Source organism: Heteronotia binoei, chromosome 13 (genome assembly GCF_032191835.1).
Source record: "Heteronotia binoei isolate CCM8104 ecotype False Entrance Well chromosome 13, APGP_CSIRO_Hbin_v1, whole genome shotgun sequence".
NCBI lineage: Eukaryota > Metazoa > Chordata > Lepidosauria > Squamata > Gekkonidae > Heteronotia > Heteronotia binoei.
In genome coordinates, this window is record NC_083235.1 from 61,687,305 (window position 1) to 61,705,896 (window position 18,592).

At 44.2% G+C, this 18,592-nt stretch overlaps 1 protein-coding gene across 1 annotated transcript in view; it reads right to left on the minus strand.

Annotated features, from left to right (window-relative positions):
- Positions 1-112: 112 nt before the first annotated feature.
- TMC8 (transmembrane channel like 8) overlaps positions 113-18,592 on the minus strand; it is a 28,008-nt gene continuing 9,528 nt past the window's right edge. The window contains exons 9-15 of the mRNA XM_060252476.1: positions 7,643-7,766; positions 6,666-6,763; positions 6,119-6,302; positions 4,618-4,748; positions 4,298-4,453; positions 448-526; positions 113-273 (exon numbers count right to left, since the gene is read on the minus strand). Coding sequence (XP_060108459.1) covers positions 211-273; positions 448-526; positions 4,298-4,453; positions 4,618-4,748; positions 6,119-6,302; positions 6,666-6,763; positions 7,643-7,766 — 835 coding nt within the window. The 3' untranslated portion in view covers positions 113-210. The remainder of the gene's footprint in view (positions 274-447; positions 527-4,297; positions 4,454-4,617; positions 4,749-6,118; positions 6,303-6,665; positions 6,764-7,642; positions 7,767-18,592) is intronic.

The following is an 18,592-nucleotide window of genomic DNA, read 5'->3' on the forward strand; positions in this document are numbered from 1 at the left end:
TCACATTTTTGCAATTTTTGTATTCTTCTTTACACTTTCTATAACAATTCCCAGACCTCGGGTATTCAGTACCTCCTTTTTCCTGTCATTAAGAGGTTTCCTATCCCTTTTGTTACTCCTCAGAAGCAAGGCAAATTTTCCTGCTGTGTTCATATCACTATAGACCTTTCACAAGAAGTTTCTTTCCTCTTGAGGACTTCCCCACCAAACTCATGGAAGATTCACTAGCTGCAATGCCAGTTTCTTTACCAGGCGCCATTTTCCCTGGATGCACTAAATGGATGAAAGGAGAGATGGATTGTGTTACACAGACTGAACACCAAACATCAACCACTGTGACAATCAGTCACAAGTTATTTAAGATGCAATAATAGATATTATTATTATTATTATTATTATTATTATAGATCAGCTAACACTCCTCTGTAATACTTGAGGACCACTCACCTGTACTCGTTGCCTCTTGAGCCTTTCAATCTCTTGTCTATTTGCTTGTGCTTGAGAAACATAGATGGTGAGGATGAGGCTGTGGAAAAGGAAGATATCATCATACTAATGGCAACAGTTTTTGGAGTTCTTGGCTCCCACTCAACCACCTCACCAGAGAGGAAACAGTAGTTCCATTTTAGATCTTAAGGATGTGGTTGCAAGAGCTTGCTTCTAGATATAGGCCCATTTTGCATTCTCTTTTATTACTAGTTTTCAGAGGTCTTGGCTCACCTTAATTAAACTTGATTTTTGTGCTCCGTTCTGCAAAAAAATCTCTCTTTTTTTCTGAGTTTGAAAGCAAAGTGTTTATTCTACACACCCGGTTGAAATGGCAGTTATTGCATCACATAGACAAACCTTTATTTATTTATTTATGCATGGTAGGTCCATCACTTCATCACTAGGCAGCATTGCAAGCCGTGGATGATTTCAACCAAAAGAGTCTAGTGCTGTTCCTTTGATTGGTCAGTGAAGTGTCACTTTGATGACTGGTCAGTTTCAAGTTTGCTCTCTCTTTTGAAAAGGAAGATTCCCAGCGTCGCTTTCTGTATCGATTTCCCATCGCCGCTGACCATTTAAATGTTGTTATCTGCTATGTCAGCAAGGATGATGATATTAGCCCTCTCAAACAACCACCACCACATGGCAGAACCTCCAGCATGCCTCGCTAATGATCCTCACCGCCGCCATGTTTGCAGATGAGTTTCCTGTTGGAGCACCTATGTCAGCCTTTGCCCCCGCTCCCCCAGTAGCACTCCATAAAAGAGCAGAGTACAGAGAATGCTCTTGTTCCCTCACTGGCTCGTCTCTGTTTACACTGAACAACTCTTGAGATGGGAGGGTTGGGATTGGTGTTAACACTGGGAGCACTAAAACAGGGCTAAAGAGAACTGTGGAAGCTCAAGAGACATGTGGCTAGGGAAACAGCTTCCCAAAGTGTAGGTGAAGAAACTATTAGTATCTTGCCACCTCTGGGCTCCTCTTCCTTCTCTGCCTCCCATTCCATTCCTGCAATTTCCCCCCACGCAGTCTCTGTGGAGTTGGTGCTCTCCTAACAATGGCCATTGGACTCACATAGAAGCAAGGGCAAAATATTTTAAACATTCCTAGAGAGCCAGTTTGGTGTAGTGGTTAAGTGTGCAGATTCTTATCTGGGAGAACCGGGTTTGATTCCCCGCTCCTCCACTTGCACCTGCTGGCATGGCCTTGGGTCAGCCATAGCTCTGGCAGAGGTTGTCCTTGAAAGGGCAGCTGCTGTGAGAGCCCTCTCCAGCCCCACCCACCTCACAGGGTGTCTGTTGTGGGGGAGGAAGGTAAAGGAGAATGTGAGCCGCTCTGAGACTCTTCGGAGGAGGGCGGGATATAAATCCAATATCTTCATCTACCTCACAGGGTGTCTGTTGTGGGGGAGGAAGGTAAAGGAGATTGTGAGCCGCTCTGAGACTCTTTGGAGTGGAGGGCAGGATATAAATCCAATATCTTCTTCTATCTTCTTCTTCTTTATTGATAAACTTCTTCTTTATGATAAATTGATATTGGGGGAGGGATGGTGGCTCAGTGGTAGAGCATCTGCTTGGGAAGCAGAAGGTTCCAGGTTCAATCCCTGGCATCTTCAAAAAAGGGTCCAGGCAAAAAGGTGTGAAAAACCTCAGCTTGAGACCCTGGAGAGCCGCTGCCAGTCTGAGAAGACAATACTGATTTGATGGACCAAGGGTCTGATTCAGTAGAAGGCAGCTTCATATGCAGGAGGGACGGTGGCTCAGTGGTAGAGCATCTGCTTGGGAAGCAGAAGGTCCCAGGTTCAACCCCTGGCATCTCCAAAAAAGGGTTCAGGCAAATAGGTGTGAAAAACCTCAGCTTGAGACCCTGGAGAGCCGCTGCCAGTCTGAGAAGACAATACTGACTTTGATGGACCCAGGGTCTGATTCAGTAGAAGGCAGCTTCATATGTTCATGGGGAGGGATGGTGGTTCAGTGGTAGAGCATCTGCTTGGTAAGCAGAAGGTCCCAGGTTCAACCCCTGGCATCTCCAAAAAAGGGTTCAGGCAAATAGGTGTGAAAAACCTCAGCTTGAGACCCTGGAGAGCCGCTGCCAGTCTGAGAAGACAATACTGACTTTGATGGACCCAGGGTCTGATTCAGTAGAAGGCAGCTTCATATGTTCATGGGGAGGGATGGTGGTTCAGTGGTAGAGCATCTGCTTGGTAAGCAGAAGGTCCCAGGTTCAATCCCTGGCATCTCCAAAAAAGGGTCCAGGCAAATAGGTGTGAAAAACCTCAGCTTGAGACCCTGGAGAGCCGCTGCCAGTCTGAGAAGACAATACTGACTTTGATGGTCTGATTCGGTATAAGGCAGCTTCATATGTTCATAAACTCATACTGATATACTAATAATGCTTGAGGGGGAAAGGGAGGAGAGGCTGCCCCCTCAGTGTCAGATCAGTCTTTTCTTCAGTGGTCACAAGATGCAAGAAGGCGAATGAATGAACGAGTAGGAGGAACTTCACAGGGATTGGCTTAACACCAAGGGGCATGGAAGGAGGGGGAAAGCATTCAAATGAATATGTCTATTTGCATGGAAACCATGGGATCTGGAAGCAGGGAACTACATAATTTGTCATTAAAGCAGTCTTGAGAAACCCATGGAAAATGGAGTTGGAAAGGGAGTTGGAGGCAGAAATCGGAAAAGGAACGCAGAACTACAATTAACCCTGCAGGACAGGCACGGTGACAGCAGCTTGGCATGCAGAGTGACTGAAAAAACCCGAGGGAACTACAACGAAATGCTAGGGAAAGGACTCGTGCATAAAATGCCCTATTCACAGTTGAACTGTTGGGAAAAGCCCTCTGCTTTACAGCATTTGTAGTTATGGATTCTCTTTGTCCTACTGATATTATCAAGGCATCAAACTGATAATCAGATAAACTGGTAGATGTTGACGGTGGTAGATGTTTTGGAAGTTTGTTGTGTGTGAACTAGTAGATGTTGTGGAGGTTCATTATATCCATAATATGCTTTTTTTTTTTAAATCGGGGCAGGATTGCTATAGCATCAGGTACTCCTAAACCATTCACTACAATGTCAACAGAAATGCCATCAATAATATTGATAGGCTCTAGGCAAGACTCTGACATTTTCTAGAACACCTGTAAATTGGGTTTTCAAGCATAGCTCTTGATAGGCACAGTTATAGAATCATAGAGTTGGATCGTAGTCCAACCCCCTGCACAATGCAGGAAATTATAGTTAGGAGTCTTTCTGTAATTTTTTAAAAAATCAGTTATTTCCTTTTGGTTGCCTGGATTCCATTGAGGCTATAGTCCAACACAGTAAGTGCACTTAAACCAAGGAAAGTCAATGGTTTTACCTTGCCTGTTTTGGAAAGAGTTTGAAGCCAGGGCATGCTTCTTGGATAAGGAAGCATTTCTTGTTCCAATGGTCACGATAACTCAAAGTTGATGGTCTGAATTAAGTCCAATCGAGCAAGAGGAGAAGACATGGCAACCAAGTGTAATCACTTCATTGTGTCATTTTTTTTATTGACAGTTGCCAAGCCAATAAGCGACAAGTAAACCTGCTTTGGTTAATAAAACTTTAAGCAGGCCATGTAGTTGGCTGATCAATGTGCAAAACTAGCAAGTTGCTCAGAGATACAAGTGGTCAAGAAGCATGATCTCACATAGCCTGAAGTATAAGGTCCAACACTTATCCCTCATTCCAAATTGCACCTCGCAGGGGGAATCCAGGTGTGGTCAGCTCCCTCCACCAACACCTCCAGGTATTCTACCTATGCCTCAAATAGGACTCACCTGAGCAGCATCAAGAGTAAGAAACAAAAGACGTTGGATGTGGCATAATCCAAAACAAGCCGTGCTGAGGTAGGTAGGTGGGACATAGCTTTAGGCACTGCCTGCCAGTTAGTTGAATAGTTGGCAAACAGCCCACAGGAATGGGATGGGTGGACACTGGAACAGAAAAGAGCGACTGTCAATGAAAGGTTTTACAAGCTTTATACCTAACAGTGAAACTGAGCACTCTTAGTTCATTGACATCAATAGTTTTAGAACTGCTTAATTCTGTTTAGGATTACACTATAAATTGTTTACTTCTAAATCTTCCCTCAACTCACCTGCTGATGACATAACCCAGAGACATGCAGGCCAAAAATAGGCCTAGTAGTAGCATAATCTGGAAGAGGAATTTAGAATGGGATGCTCGAAACAGCTGAGTTGAAGGCTGGCAGTTCCGGAACACAGTGTACTGGGGTAAGAGAAAGAGATTGTGTGAGAGAGCAGTTTTACATAGAGTTTTGAAGCACAGGTAATCTCTTGTCACCAGGAGAGATGAAAGTCATGAGGTTTAACAGGATGAGGGCTATAATATAGTGGATTACAACAAGGACCCTTTGTACTGGCCTAGCAACCAGGGAGTTAGGGAAGAGGAAGGGGGAAAGAGAGAGGAAGGCTTCAGTTAGGAGTAGTGGTTTCTTCACCATACTTCCCATGATCCTGGAATTCAACTAGAGCCAGTTTGGTGTAGTGGTTAAGTGTGTGGACTCTTATCTGGGAGAACCGGGTTTGATTCCCCACTCCTCCACTTGCACCTGCTAGCATGGCCTTGGGTCAGCCATAGCTCTGGCAGAGGTTGTCCTTGAAAGGGCAGCTGCTGTGGGAGCCCTCTCCAGCCCCACCCACCTCACAGGGTGTCTGTTGTGGGGGAGGAAGGTAAAGGAGATTGTGAGCCGCTCTGAGACTCTTCGGAGTGGAGGGCGGGATATAAATCCAATATCTTCATCTACCTCACAGGGTGTCTGTTGTGGGGGAGGAAGGGAAAGGAGATTGTGAGCCGCTCTGAGACTCTTCGGAGTGGAGGGCGGGATATAAATCCAATATCTTCATCTACCTCACAGGGTGTCTGTTGTGGGGGAGGAAGGTAAAGGAGATTGTGAGTCGCTCTTCGGCTCTTCGGAGTGGAGGGCAGGATATAAATCCAATATCTTCATCTACCTCACAGGGTGTCCGTTGTGGGGGAGGAAGGTAAAGGAGATTGTGAGCCGCTCTGAGACTCTTCGGAGTGGAGGGCGGGATATAAATCCAATATCATCATCTTCTTCTTCTTCTAGCAGCCTCAGCTTCTATGCTTAACCACAGACAGATTCACTCCCACTACTCCTGTATATATAGTGCCAAAGTCCTCCATCATCATGGGGCTGGGGAAGGTTTGGATGTGAAGGTCTCCTAATCCCTCCTGCTGATGTGTCCACACTGCTGGAACTGGGGGGAGTTGCTGCCTTAGGTGCATGCAAGCTAGCAATAATGGAGTCATACAAAACTGAAAATTTGATGAGGCTGCCTCAAAATGAGGACAATTTTGGGATGTTGTCTGCCGAGTTGAAAGAGGCAATGTTGCTTTCCGTATTTTTAGTGTCCATCTATGGAGTGCCACTACTGGGCAAGGTGGCCAAATGGACACAAGAGATTATAAATCCACAGCCCCTTTGCCAGGATCATACCATCTCACTTACAAACCAAAAGGGCTGGGGGCTCAGTCCATTTAGGTTGTGCTCAAAACCCGATGGTATTATCTCATAGTACATGCTCTTTAAATGCGTGCACAGAGAGACTTTTTACCCTTTTAATATAAAACGTAAGGAAAATGACAACACATCCAAGCAAAGGCAGGAGAGGACAAAAGAAGATCCCAGTCCATATGACTGTTTGAGCTGCAACGATATCCAACACATTATGAGGCACCAGGAATTCCTCTTTGCCAAGCCAGCGAGTCAATGCGCAGGATGAATGCTTAGCCAACAGCCTGGGTGGGGAGAGAGAGAGAGTCATAGCAGGACTGCATGCAGTTGCCTACCTAAGCTGTATCTTTGGAAATGACCCACAGAAAGTAATGTATTTTGCTCTTCTCACCGGCAATACATCTTGCTTTAAAAGTGCTCTGCAATCAGCAACAATGAAATGACAGCTGACTGAAGACTACCCTATACCACCCAGTATTACCCGGAGCTAAGCTAGTGACACAGAAGATCTACCACGTAATATTTCCAAAGGAAAGGAGTGTCCTACCCACTGGTAACAAGGAAGTCTATTTGCCTGGCCCTTGGTAGACCTGGCAGTCAAGGAAACCCTACGATAGATGGACACTGGTGGTGATCTTTTATCTTACCTCCGTGGCAGACTGATAAGGAAGGCAACTACCAAGGTGGTCAAGAAGCTGAAGACGGTCATCTTATACATCTCCTGTCCAATGTGAGTTTCCCAACACTGCAGGCACAGTAGAACAAAATGACTCACACAAGAAATGCAATTTCTAGGCATGTTATCCTATATCAATATAATATGCATAGACTGGCACATGGAGTTATTGTTTTTTTAAATGGAAATTCACTGTGTACTTGTGCAATATCATTTTATAGGTGCTGATGATACAAGGACAGCATATGTTTGCATCTTATTCCAGCTCTGTGGGAAAAAAATCAACCAGGCTCATGATCAACCAGGATTTCCTTACTGCAAGAGAACAATCACTCAAAACTGCTGCCAAGCAAGCAGTCTGGTGTAATCTGGAATCAATACGAGTGAAAAAAAGACACAAACGTCCAAGGAAAGCTCCCAGGAAAAGGAATGCCAAAAGAGATCAGACCAGTGAAAGAGCTGCTGCTGTTAAAAATCTGAAGTTAGATTTGCTGGCTGGATATTGCAAAGGACCCGTGTCTCCTGTCCTGGATCAAGGGTAACTAACTCTGTCATACAGACAGATACTTCATTCCAGAACATTTCACATCTGAACACATTATTACTTGGCTGTGTCTTGCATTTCAGTCCCGAAATTACAACACAGCGGACGCTACGGAGGTGACCGGTGGAAGTCCACTGGTCCCCGGATGTAGCTCCACAAATACGCTCCGCCAATCAAGATCTGCGGCGGGAAGTTTAACTGGCCAGGATTGGACCTGGCCAGACTGAGGGCTGTTCCGGGGTATGTATATAATCGGGACCCGGCCCGCATGGCCTCGCTTTGTGATGTACGCGCTAATAAAGCACGTTGCCTTCAACACGTCTCGTCACTCAGTACATTACATTGTCACAATTTGTTGCTGTCAGGAAACATGCAGCCTGATTACCCTGTGCATCTCCAGTTACCTGATAGAGTTTGTTGTAACCACATGGCTGGCACTGGGGAGCATTTCTGCTCCCTGTGCACAGGACCCTTTGGCCCAGAAAGAACAGGAACATTCCCAGGCTGGACAGCTTCAGAATCACAGACCTGTAAGACAGAAGACACTGTGCTTTATACACAGGGTTTACAATTCTGCCCAGCCACTTAAACCATATATTCTAAGACAGGGGTGTCAAACTAATTTGTTATGAGGTTCGGATCTGAAATAAATGAGACCTTGTCGGGCCAAGCCATGTGTGTCATAAAACGTAATGCCAGGTAGCAGAGATACAAATTTTATAAGGGACGCAGACAAACACAGTTGAAGATTTTGCATCTCTCCCATGTGATTGATGGAATGGGACAAAGGAAACTCTGGCTCTTTCCCTCCCTTCCCAGGGGATGAGGAGGGGAGCAGAGCCCCAGACAGCAGAAGGAAAAGAGGCTTGGCTCAGTAGCTCTGCTGTGCAATTGAGAGAGCCTGGCAAAGCAAGCTCTCCTTCCTCCCCAATGGAGAAAATAGAGGCTTTGCTCTGTAGCTCCTGTGCAATAGAGCAAGCCTGGCAAAGCAAGCTGTGACACAGAAGGAAGCAAGAGAGAGGGAGATGAAAGCAGACTTGCTTGCGGGCATGATAGGAACTCTCTGGGGGCCTGATTTGGCTCCCGGGCTGCATGTTTGACACCACTGTTCTAAGATCTGAGTACCTAACTGTGAGTGGATACCAATGACTGCTTTGCCACATATTAACCACACATGATCTGCAACTAATATCTCCAGCTGAATCTCTTTGCAATTTGGCATGATGATACACACAACCCGTTCCAGGATCCGTCATCTTGGCTTCAGAGTTGCCTGAAGATTTTCTCCCTGTGGCAACTCTGAGTCTGGCCGTTGGAGGGGTGTCACAGAAGTGATGCCTCCATAGGAAAAGCCTGGAGGGCTTTTTCTTCGGCATGGGAACTTCACAGGGGGGGGGGGTGTCAGTAGCAACTGCCCTCTGTGCTCGTCGTGTGTCCTGAAGCTCCGCAGCCATGAAAGCTGGCATATCAGCAGAAAAAGAAGAACTCCCGACCACTTTTATGCTTTCACTTCCCCCAGTACATCCTTAAAGCAACATTTTTCCACTTCTACTTAACAAGTAGATGTTTTTTCTAACTCTACCCCCCCACCGATGGGTCACTCTGCATAACAACAAAAGACTAGCTCAAAGATCAGCTCAAAAGGCCTCGAAACGCTACAAGCAGTCTTAACTATTTAAACTGGATTGAATATAATTATTAAAATTGACCCGGACTTTAATTGGATATATATCAAAAAGATTACCAAGAATTTGTAATACGATCTGAACACAAAGGAGATATACAGAAAAGAGCTCTGTCTCTATTACCTGACTGTAACTGAAAGAATGCCTTCTAAAACTTCAGTTGAAGCTGTTGTAGAACGGGGACTAACAGGAGAGAAGCAAAAATACAATCTGACCTAAGAGACTGAGTTTTGAATGTATAATCTGATCTAAGAGACTGAGTTTTGATATGGCATCGTTTAATGAAATGGCACATGGAAAAGATATTTGCACAAATCTCAGATCTTTGAAGAAAGATTTTATCTCATTTACACAGCTTCTTAGAGACTATTTTATGCTGACAGCTAATGATTTGAGGGAAGAAGATCCGACAGCTAATGAAATGATAAATCTACAGAGGAACAGTACTAAAGAGAGTGAATTGATGTCAGTGAAAGTAGAAGGGGAAATTGTTACTTTGCGAAACAAACAAAGGAAAAATAAGAGGGTCTCTTCTGACGCACTTTCAAAACTACCCTGGAAGTTAAGCTGCAGTAAAATCAAGTGGAGAAGTCAAAATGGCGATGAATTCTTCCCCCTGTGGTTGAGGGGGCAGGCCATGTTGAGAAGAGAAAAGCTGCACTTCAATCAACAAATTTGGATTTGGAAGGCCATTCGGAAAAAGAATTTTGGATTTTTTGCTTCTGCTTTGGTGAATGGCTGAACAAGGAATTCTGACCAAGAAGTGAAAGGTGATACCAAAAGATAAACTGTGGATAAATGGGCTGCCTCGGATACAATTTGGGTGCAGAAATCAAAGGAACTTAAAAGTTTTTAATCTTTGGGAAGAAGGACTCTGGAATCTGGGTTCTTTTTTTTTTCCTGGTGAAATAAACATGTAACCATTAATAATGAACAGATGTTAAACTTTAAAAGAATAAGAGAGATCTTGAAGAAGTGATGTTAATGAGTGTAGTTAACATAATTCTCTATATAGTAGATGTATTGACAGTTTGCCTATTTAGTGAGACTGCTTCTAATGATGTAAGAATAGGATCAAGAGTGAAAAGGCAGATAGCATAACTGCTGTGGAATTTGGTAGACTTGGTAATTTGGCAGATTTGCTTTTAATATATTAGCAGAAGAAATGGTTTAGACGGAGATAGACAAAGCATTCAGTTGTATTTGATGCATCTCATGTAATCTGCAATGAACAAAGAAAGGATTTTCATGTGCTTTTTTTAATAAGGATTTTGCTAAATCAACAACTTAATTTGTGCTTATTATAGGCGTAAGTTAAATTAGATAAACTTGACGTTGAGACAGTTTTGAAAGAAAAAAATCTTTTTTTATTAACTGGTTATATTTAATTTGTGTTTAAGAAGAACTGTTTAGATTTACATTGCTTCACTAGTTTATTAAAAGAATTATTCTTTTTTATTATTCTGGTAAAAGAAGAAAGGAAGGTAATATTTAAGGAGATTTTTATACTTGTAGGTAGAAAGATTTGAGCATTTTATTGGGAGGTGGGATTACAATTGATATATTTGTACTGGTTTCAGTCTCTGTTTTTCCCACTCTGTAAAGGCCCCTTTCCCCTCTTTTTCCCTCTTTTTATGCATCTTCTGCAATGATTCTTTTTTGTAGTTTAAATCAATAAAACTTTTTAAAAATCGATACACACAACCAGCTTACCAAGTAGTTAACATGATCACAATCAGTTACTACATGGTAATAAGAATGCTTAGTCACATGTTACAAAGTCCCTGTGTCCCTCCCTGTATCCGCTATGGTCCTGTTAATCTAGCTCAGGAAAACATAAGATTGTGCAGACCTCAATCTTGGAATTAACCAGAGCTTTGGTATACTATAAGAAGATGGGGATGTTGTAAAGGAACTTAGACAGATAAAGAAGACATCTATTTCTCAAAGAAGTTTTTAAAGAAAATGGGCTCTGTCATTTTTCTAAAAAATGAGAACTTTATGCTAGACCAAAAATAAGGTATATTAAATTACAACTTCCATTAGAACACAGCAAGAGTCAAGTAGCACGTTTAAGACCAACAAAGTTTTATTCAGAATGTAAGCTCTCGTGCGCTAGAAGCACACTTCATCAGACAATAGGATGGAATGGCAAGCAGCCCTCATTACAGAGAAAGTGGGCAGTGAATTAGTATGCAAAATCATGGAAATATTTCTTAGCAGATTAAAAGAATCACGTTGGGGTCTGGTGATAGCTAGTTTGTGTTGACTGGGATGAAACAACAACAAAGGTAATATACGTCAGAATAGCAGATGGATGTCTGTGTTATTAGGTATCCTGAGTGTGATGTGCAATAAATAAAGAGTCTGTTGTAATGTTAGCTCTGGGTTAAAATGAGGGCATTAGTTTCTCAGAGGTTTAATTTAAGCATGTAACACACATATAAACATTATTCTAGTTTGCCAATAGAGAAAAAGAATACGTTAAAATATAGTGGAAGATGGGTTAGTTACAACTTCCATTGGAAGTGGAAGATTTAGCCTTTCAAATATACCACAATCCTTATGAAGAAGCATGATTTGAAGGGGCCTTCTAAAGTCCCAGGATGAATAAACTTGAAATTAGCACACTAAAGAGGTGGATAGTTGTGAGTTCTCAGCATTTGAATCATCAAAGTATGTTTCATTAATCCCATAATAACCACATGCAAGAAGGCCTGGCAAACAACAACTGCCCTCTTCCATTTTGATTTGTATACTCATGCTAATCTCAAATTGTGATTAGTGGTAATCAAATGCTATCTCAGCAAATCATTTTATTGTTTTAGTGAGCTACAAACACTTTTCAAATTGCCTAATTTTAACTCTGCTGTGTACAACTTTTTGCCCTGCAGCATAGATCCTTATCTTGCTGTGATAAAAAAGTGTTATTTTTAAAGATGTCACAAAACTCCTATTTATTTTTGCTGCAACAAACCAACATTTAGCATTTTAGAATCTCTACAAATCCTTAATCATATAAATGTTCTAAGGTATATGCCTAGACCTGCTGTGCTGGGCAAAATTAGACACAGCTATAGGGGAAGGCTTCAGCTTCAGTAAACCTATGACTTCCACAAATTCAGCAAGAGATTCTCTCCTGGGTCTTCTGAACTCCTGAAACATTTATGTTGGTATTAATAACCATTTCAAACGTTTGTAATTAAAGTTTCCTTATAAAACGTCGGAAAAATATATACAGTCCTTATAAAACACTGAAATTAGACAAAAATAAATATAGCATTAAAGTATCACTACGTTCTTATAATAAACATATAAACGTGTATATGTGCAGAAAAAAAGAAACCAGATGGGATGGGGAAGATTGCTTAGCCTTTTCTCATAAGGAAGGTGCTCCGACCTCTTGATTATTTCATTGCTGTAATATCCTTTTTGAGATATGACAACGAGAACTGTACATAATGCTCCAAATGTCGACGCACCATATTTCTGCACAAGAGCATTACAATAGCAGTTATTTTATTTCTATCCCCTAGAGAACCACCATGGCGTAGTGATTAAAAAATGGTGGATTCTAATCTGGAGAACAGGGTCTGATTCCTCACTCCTCCTCCACATGAAGCCTGCTGGGTGACCATGAGCCCGTCACAGTTCTCTCATAACTCTCTCAACCCCACCTACCTTGCAAGGAGTGTGATGTTGGGAGAGTTAGGTGTGAATAAAAGAACTGTATCCTGGAGGAAGGTTGGCAGGCCATGGCAGACGTCCCGTCCCTATTCCTGCCCCGCCCCCCTCTGAGTTTAAAAGCATGTTTTTTTTCCTTTGGACATAGCAGGGAATCTGTCGCAATTATCTGTCAGATTTCAGGCATAGAAATGCTAATAACCTGGCTGGGAAAGTCCTCTGAGAAATTTGGTGCTAGAAAGTCTCCAGGGATTCCTGGAGGTTAACCAGAATGCACCTGTGTCCCTGGATGCACCTTGTGACCTGAGCAGACAGGGTCAAAAAGGGGTGGGTTGAGTGATGTAAAGAGGGTGGAGACAGAGGACTAACAAAACTTCCCTGCAAAGAGTAGGCGGTCTCATTTATTTGGGAGGCTGAATTGAGCAGCTCTCTTGTCTGAGGTTGGAAGCAGACCACCATTTGGGACAATGTGGTCTGCCTGTTTGTCTGTAGGGAGCCGGAAGGTAAAGGAAGAGCTTTAGAGATTCTGTAACTAAGATTAGATGCCTGCTCTAATTTTAACATCTAGTTAGAGTATGTTTTAGAGAAAGAAACAGAAGGATTGCATTTTGTACCCATTTCTTTTGTTCTTCCTTATTTAGTACTGTGCTTAAGTATGCTTTTTTTTTTTTTCCTTATATATTCATCATTTATTGAAATTAGTATATGTAACAGATCCATAGTAATAATAAATATTTAACAATTAAACGAACAAAAAATTACGTAGTTCACAATTATCCACTCATCCAGCACCCTGTGACCCGTCACCCTTGTTGCCCATACTTATCTATCTCTGCCTATTGTATGCCTAATACTTGATATAGCTCTCTGGACCACCTTGGCCCCCACAGCCTAGAGGGAACTATGTTCAAATTCACATCCCGGACCCTGTAAATTATTGACAGCCGCCAAAAACGGTGCCCAAATGTCCTTGAATTGTTGTTGTTGCATCATTCGTCGGTAGACCAGCCTTTCATCCACCGCCAATCGCAGCATGTCCTCCAGCCATTGCGCTACGGTTCCTGAAAATTCCGTTCTCCACATCTGCATGATTATCCTCTTTGCCGTCATCAGTGCCCGAAATCCCCAATATCGCTGTGGGCGAGACAACACCCATGCTGACGGGAAGTAGTTTAAAAGAACTTGCATGGCTGTGAATCTGTGCTGACCTCCCAATACGCGGTTTATCCACCTGAGTATATCGCCCCAGAAATCAAGCAGCACCGGGCATGACCAAATCATGTGGCTTAGCCCCGCTTCACCTCCCTGGCATCGCCAACATGCTGGTGAAGTCAAGAGGTTAAATTTGTGTAGTCGAACAGGTGTCCAGTAAATACGGAAATGAATTTTTTGCTGAATTAATATCAAGCGTTGATCTTTAGAAACTTTTCGGATCGCCCTGTTGATTGTGAACCATTGGAATGGTAGAATACTAAGGTTCAGTTCATCTGCCCATTTTACCCGTAATTCTTCAATTAACTGTTGTTGTTGCGTCCCATATCGAAAGTACGTGTACAGGGCTTGCACTGGATTATCTTGCTGCCATGTCCGCCTTAATACAGCTAAAAGGGATGGTGGATCAGGGGCAGCCAAGGCATCCGGACCCAGCAGCTGCGTCAGCGCCATCTTTATTTGGTAATAATGTAGCCATTGGTTAGATTCAAGATTATACTTGTCTTGAAGCTCCTTAAATGTCCAGAATTCTTCTCTGTTTGGGTCTCGTAGATGATCAAGAGTTGTTATCCCTTTTTCAATCCAACCCTTCCAAACCACTTGGCACCCTCCGATCCTCAATTCTGGGTTTCCCCAAAGAGTCATTGATCCATGTAAGAAGGCGTTAAAGCCTTGCTTGGACCCTATTAGCTGCCATAATCGCCTGGTGGCCTGAATTGCTGGAAGCAATACTTCCCCTTGGTAGTGCTTCGAACCCAAAACCTCTAGCGTAGAAAGAGGGGCCACTGTTGAAGCCTCGAGGGCCACCCAGTCTGGAGATTCCTTCCCTACATCTTGCCTCCACTTACTAACACTTGCCAACATATAGGCCCTATGGTATACACTTAAGTCTGGCATACCAAAGCCACCTTGATCAATTGGGAGCTGGAGCCTAGCCAAGGAAAGTCGTGGCCTTTTCCCTTCCCACAAGAAGTTTGTTATTAGAGTATTGACTCTTTTAAACCACTTCTGCGGAATATACTGATGGAGACCTCGGAGAACATAAAAGAAGCGGGGGAATGTAACCATCTTAAGGGCATTCACTTTACCCCACAATGACAATGGGATGGGTTTCCATCGGGTGAAGTCAGCTTGTGTTTTCTCCAGGAGCTTTCTAAAATTCATCCCCACTAAGTTTTGACTTCGATTGGGAATTTGTATTCCTAAGTATTGAATCGAGTCCTCCTGAAGTCTAAACCGCCTTCCAACTGCCTCAGGAATCTTCTTACCGCCCACTTGGAGTACCTCAGTTTTCCCCCAATTCACTTTATAGCCTGCAAGTTGGCCGAATTCTTCAGTAAGCTTAATAATTGCTGGAAAAGAGGACTCTGGCTCAGTCACCATCAAAAGGGCATCGTCTGCATATAACAGAATTTTAAATTCGCTGAGACCGTGCTTCATACCATATATGTTCGTCCTTTGGCGCACCGCCTGGGCGAGAGGCTCAATGCAGATGTTGAACAGGAGTGGGGAAAGCGGACACCCCTGTCTTGTGCCGCATGCCAGATCGACTACTCCAGACTGCTCTCCATTGACTCTAATTCTCGAGGTCGCATTCTGATATATCAACTGGGTCCACCGAAGGAATTCTTCCGGAAAGCCCAGGTATGTCATCGTCTTCCTCAGGAACCCTCTGTCCACACGATCAAATGCCTTCTCAGCATCAATAGAGATTAGAAACGCAGATTCCGGCTTCTCATTATAAGTGGCTATTAAGTCAGTAATTAACCGAACATTATCAGCTCCCGAGCGACCTCTGATAAAGCCTGCTTGAGCTCTGTTCACCACCGAAGCTATTACTGATTGAAGGCGTTGTGCTAATATAGCCGTCAGTATCTTGTTGTCAACATTTAACAAGGATATTGGGCGATAGCTTGAACAGAGATATGCTTAAGTATGCTTGTAAATATCTTGATTTCAATAAATTCTTCTTGATTTTGGAGATTGGTCCATAGTATTTGTACCACATAGACCCCAGCTGCTTTTGGACATGCTACTGTGCAAAAGAGACACCCCACCCCCCAGGGAAATAGGAAGCATCCAGGGTGCAAGATGGCTAACCCTCCAGGGGAACCCCAAAGCTGCATTTGGTCTCTGTGGTAAACAGATGCTAGATAGCAGGAGACCTACAGGCCAGGTTTCATAGAGTTGTCAATCCCCAGTTGGGGGCAGGGGATCCCCTGCTTTGGAGCCCCCCCCCCCCCCGATTCAGAGTTATCAGAAAGTGGTGTGTGGGGAGGAAGGGAAATGTCTGCTGGGCACTCCATTATACTCTATGGCAGTGATAGCAAACCTTTTAGAGACCGAGTGCCCAAATTGCAACCCAAAACCCACTTATTTATCGCAAAGTGCCAACACGGCAATTTAACCTGAATACTGAGGTTTTCGTTTAAAAAAATGGAAGCGGGGAGAGCGGGAGAGGCTAAAACGAGTGGTGGGGAGAATGGGAGAGGCAAAAACGAGTCGAGGGGACAGCGGGAGAGGTGAAAAAGGGTGGCGGGGAGAGCGGGAGAGGCGAAAACAGGTGGCAGGGAGACTGGGAGAGGCAAAAATGGGTGGCAGGGAGAGCGAGAGAGGTGAAAATGGGTGACAGGGAGAGCGAGAGAGGCAAAAACGGGTGGCAGGGAAAGTGAGAGAGGCCAAAAAGGGTGGCAGGGAGAGTGAGAGAGGCCAAAAAGGGTGGCAGGGAGAGTGAGAGAGGCAAAAAAGGGTGGGAGGGAGAGTGAGAGAGGCCAAAAAGGGTGGGAGGGAGAGCGGGAGAGGCCAAAAAGGGTGGCAGGGAAAGCAAGAGAAGTGAAAAAGGGTGGTAGGGAGAGCGAGAGAGACCAAAAAGGGTGGCAGGGAAAGCAAGAGTGGCGAAAACTGGTGGCAGGGAGAGCGAGAGAGGCGAAAACAGGTGGCAGGGAGAGTGAGAGAGGTGAAAAAGGGTGGCAGGGAGAGCGAGAGTGCCCAGAGAGAGAGCTCTGAGGTGGTGCGCGTGCCCAGAGAGAGAGCTCTGAGTGCCGCCTCTGGCACACGTGCCATAGGTTCACCACCAGGGCCCATTGGAGACCGGTTCCCATAGGGTATAATGGAGAATTGATCCATGGGAATCTGGGGCTCGGGGGGGGGTGCTGTTTTTTGAGGTAGAGCCATCAAATTTTCAGGATAGCATCTGCCATGTTTCCTCAAAATACCCCTCAAGTTTCAAAACGATTGGACCAGGGGGCCTCAAAAGAAGGTGCCCCTATCCTTCATTATTTCCAAACAGAGGGAAGGCATTTAAAAGGCATGCAGTCCCTTTCCAGGACTCCCTTTGGAGTTCAGTTGTGCTTATCACAACCTTGCCCCTGGCCCCATCTCCAGAGTCCCCAGATATTCCCTCAGTCTACTTCAGAACCAGGAAGGGGGATTGAGAATCCCTCTCAGTCAGGTCCCCTAAGGTGGTGGCAGTGACTACCCTAACGGAAGAAGAGGAATAGCTCCCTTCAGGAGGTGGCAACCCAAAGGAAGAGGTGGGCAAAACAGAGTCTGCAAGTTGAACAGGCCTGTTCCACCACAGTAGGGAAGGAGATTGTAAATTAGTTGGAGACTCCAGTCTCCTAGTCTTCCTACTCTTTCCTACTCTTCTTGTTTCCTAATAATGCCTTAATCTAATTTTGTCATATTGTTATCCATTCACATGCTTTGGAAAGATTTTGCTGGAGCACTGCACAGTCTATTTTTTTCATACTGAAAACCATTCTGTCATCTGCCATTGTAGCCAGTTTGCTGCTCATATTCAGTTCCAGATAATTCATGGACAAATTTATGTAAATGGAACCAGTCCCAATACCAATCTCTGTGAGGCCTCATTGCTTACTTAGTTCTAATCCCAGAACTCTCCATTTGGTCCCACCTTTTGCTTTCCATCTTTTAACCAATTTCTATTTTGTGCTATTATTCAGGACTGTTTTTTGAAGGACTTGGTCAAAAGTTCAAGTATATGCTGTTTGGTTCATTGTGGATAATGTGGTTGGGAGGAATGTACGTATTCATTTGTTACCAGAACACTCAGAGCAGGGTTGTAGACAGGATTTAGAAGTTGGTTGGGCACACAGCCAGGATTTTTGTGGGGGGGGGGGCAGCAGAGGGCTGCCTGGTTTGGTGGCCCTGGCTGGGCTCTTGGCACTAGAAGGCAGGGAGGGATGCCTTCAAGAGCACAGCCTCCAACTCGGGAACCAGAGGAAGGATACGCACACACCCTTCCCCCCTCCCCAGACAGGCACCCAGCCTGGGAGGGGAAACCCCTCCCTCCCAATTGGATAGCTGGCTGGCTCGCTCACACAGAGGAAGAGCAGTGGAGGCAGCAAGCACAAAAAAGGTGGTGCTGGTGCCGGCGAGTGCAGCAAAAGAGCATGTGCGCCTCCTGAAGCTGGCTTTGTGTTCTGCAGAAGAAAGCAGCAGAGGTGCACAGGAAATGGCAGCGGCCGTAAGCGGTGGGGCCAGCCAGTTTCTGCAGGGGTGAAGGTGAAGGGGCCTGCCCCACAGGGCCCCACCATAGATACAGGCCTGACTCAAGAGTGGCTTCCAAATAAAGATTGTAATAACATAATCAAATTCTTATAACAATTAAAAACCCACCTAAAAACACTGCCTTAAACTGCTGTCTGCATTGTAAGAGAAAAGAAGGATTTCTGTCTTCCCAAAGCTTGGCTTGACTTCAAGGGTATCAGCCTCTTCTTAATTGTTCATAGTTTTCTCTCAGTCTGTCAC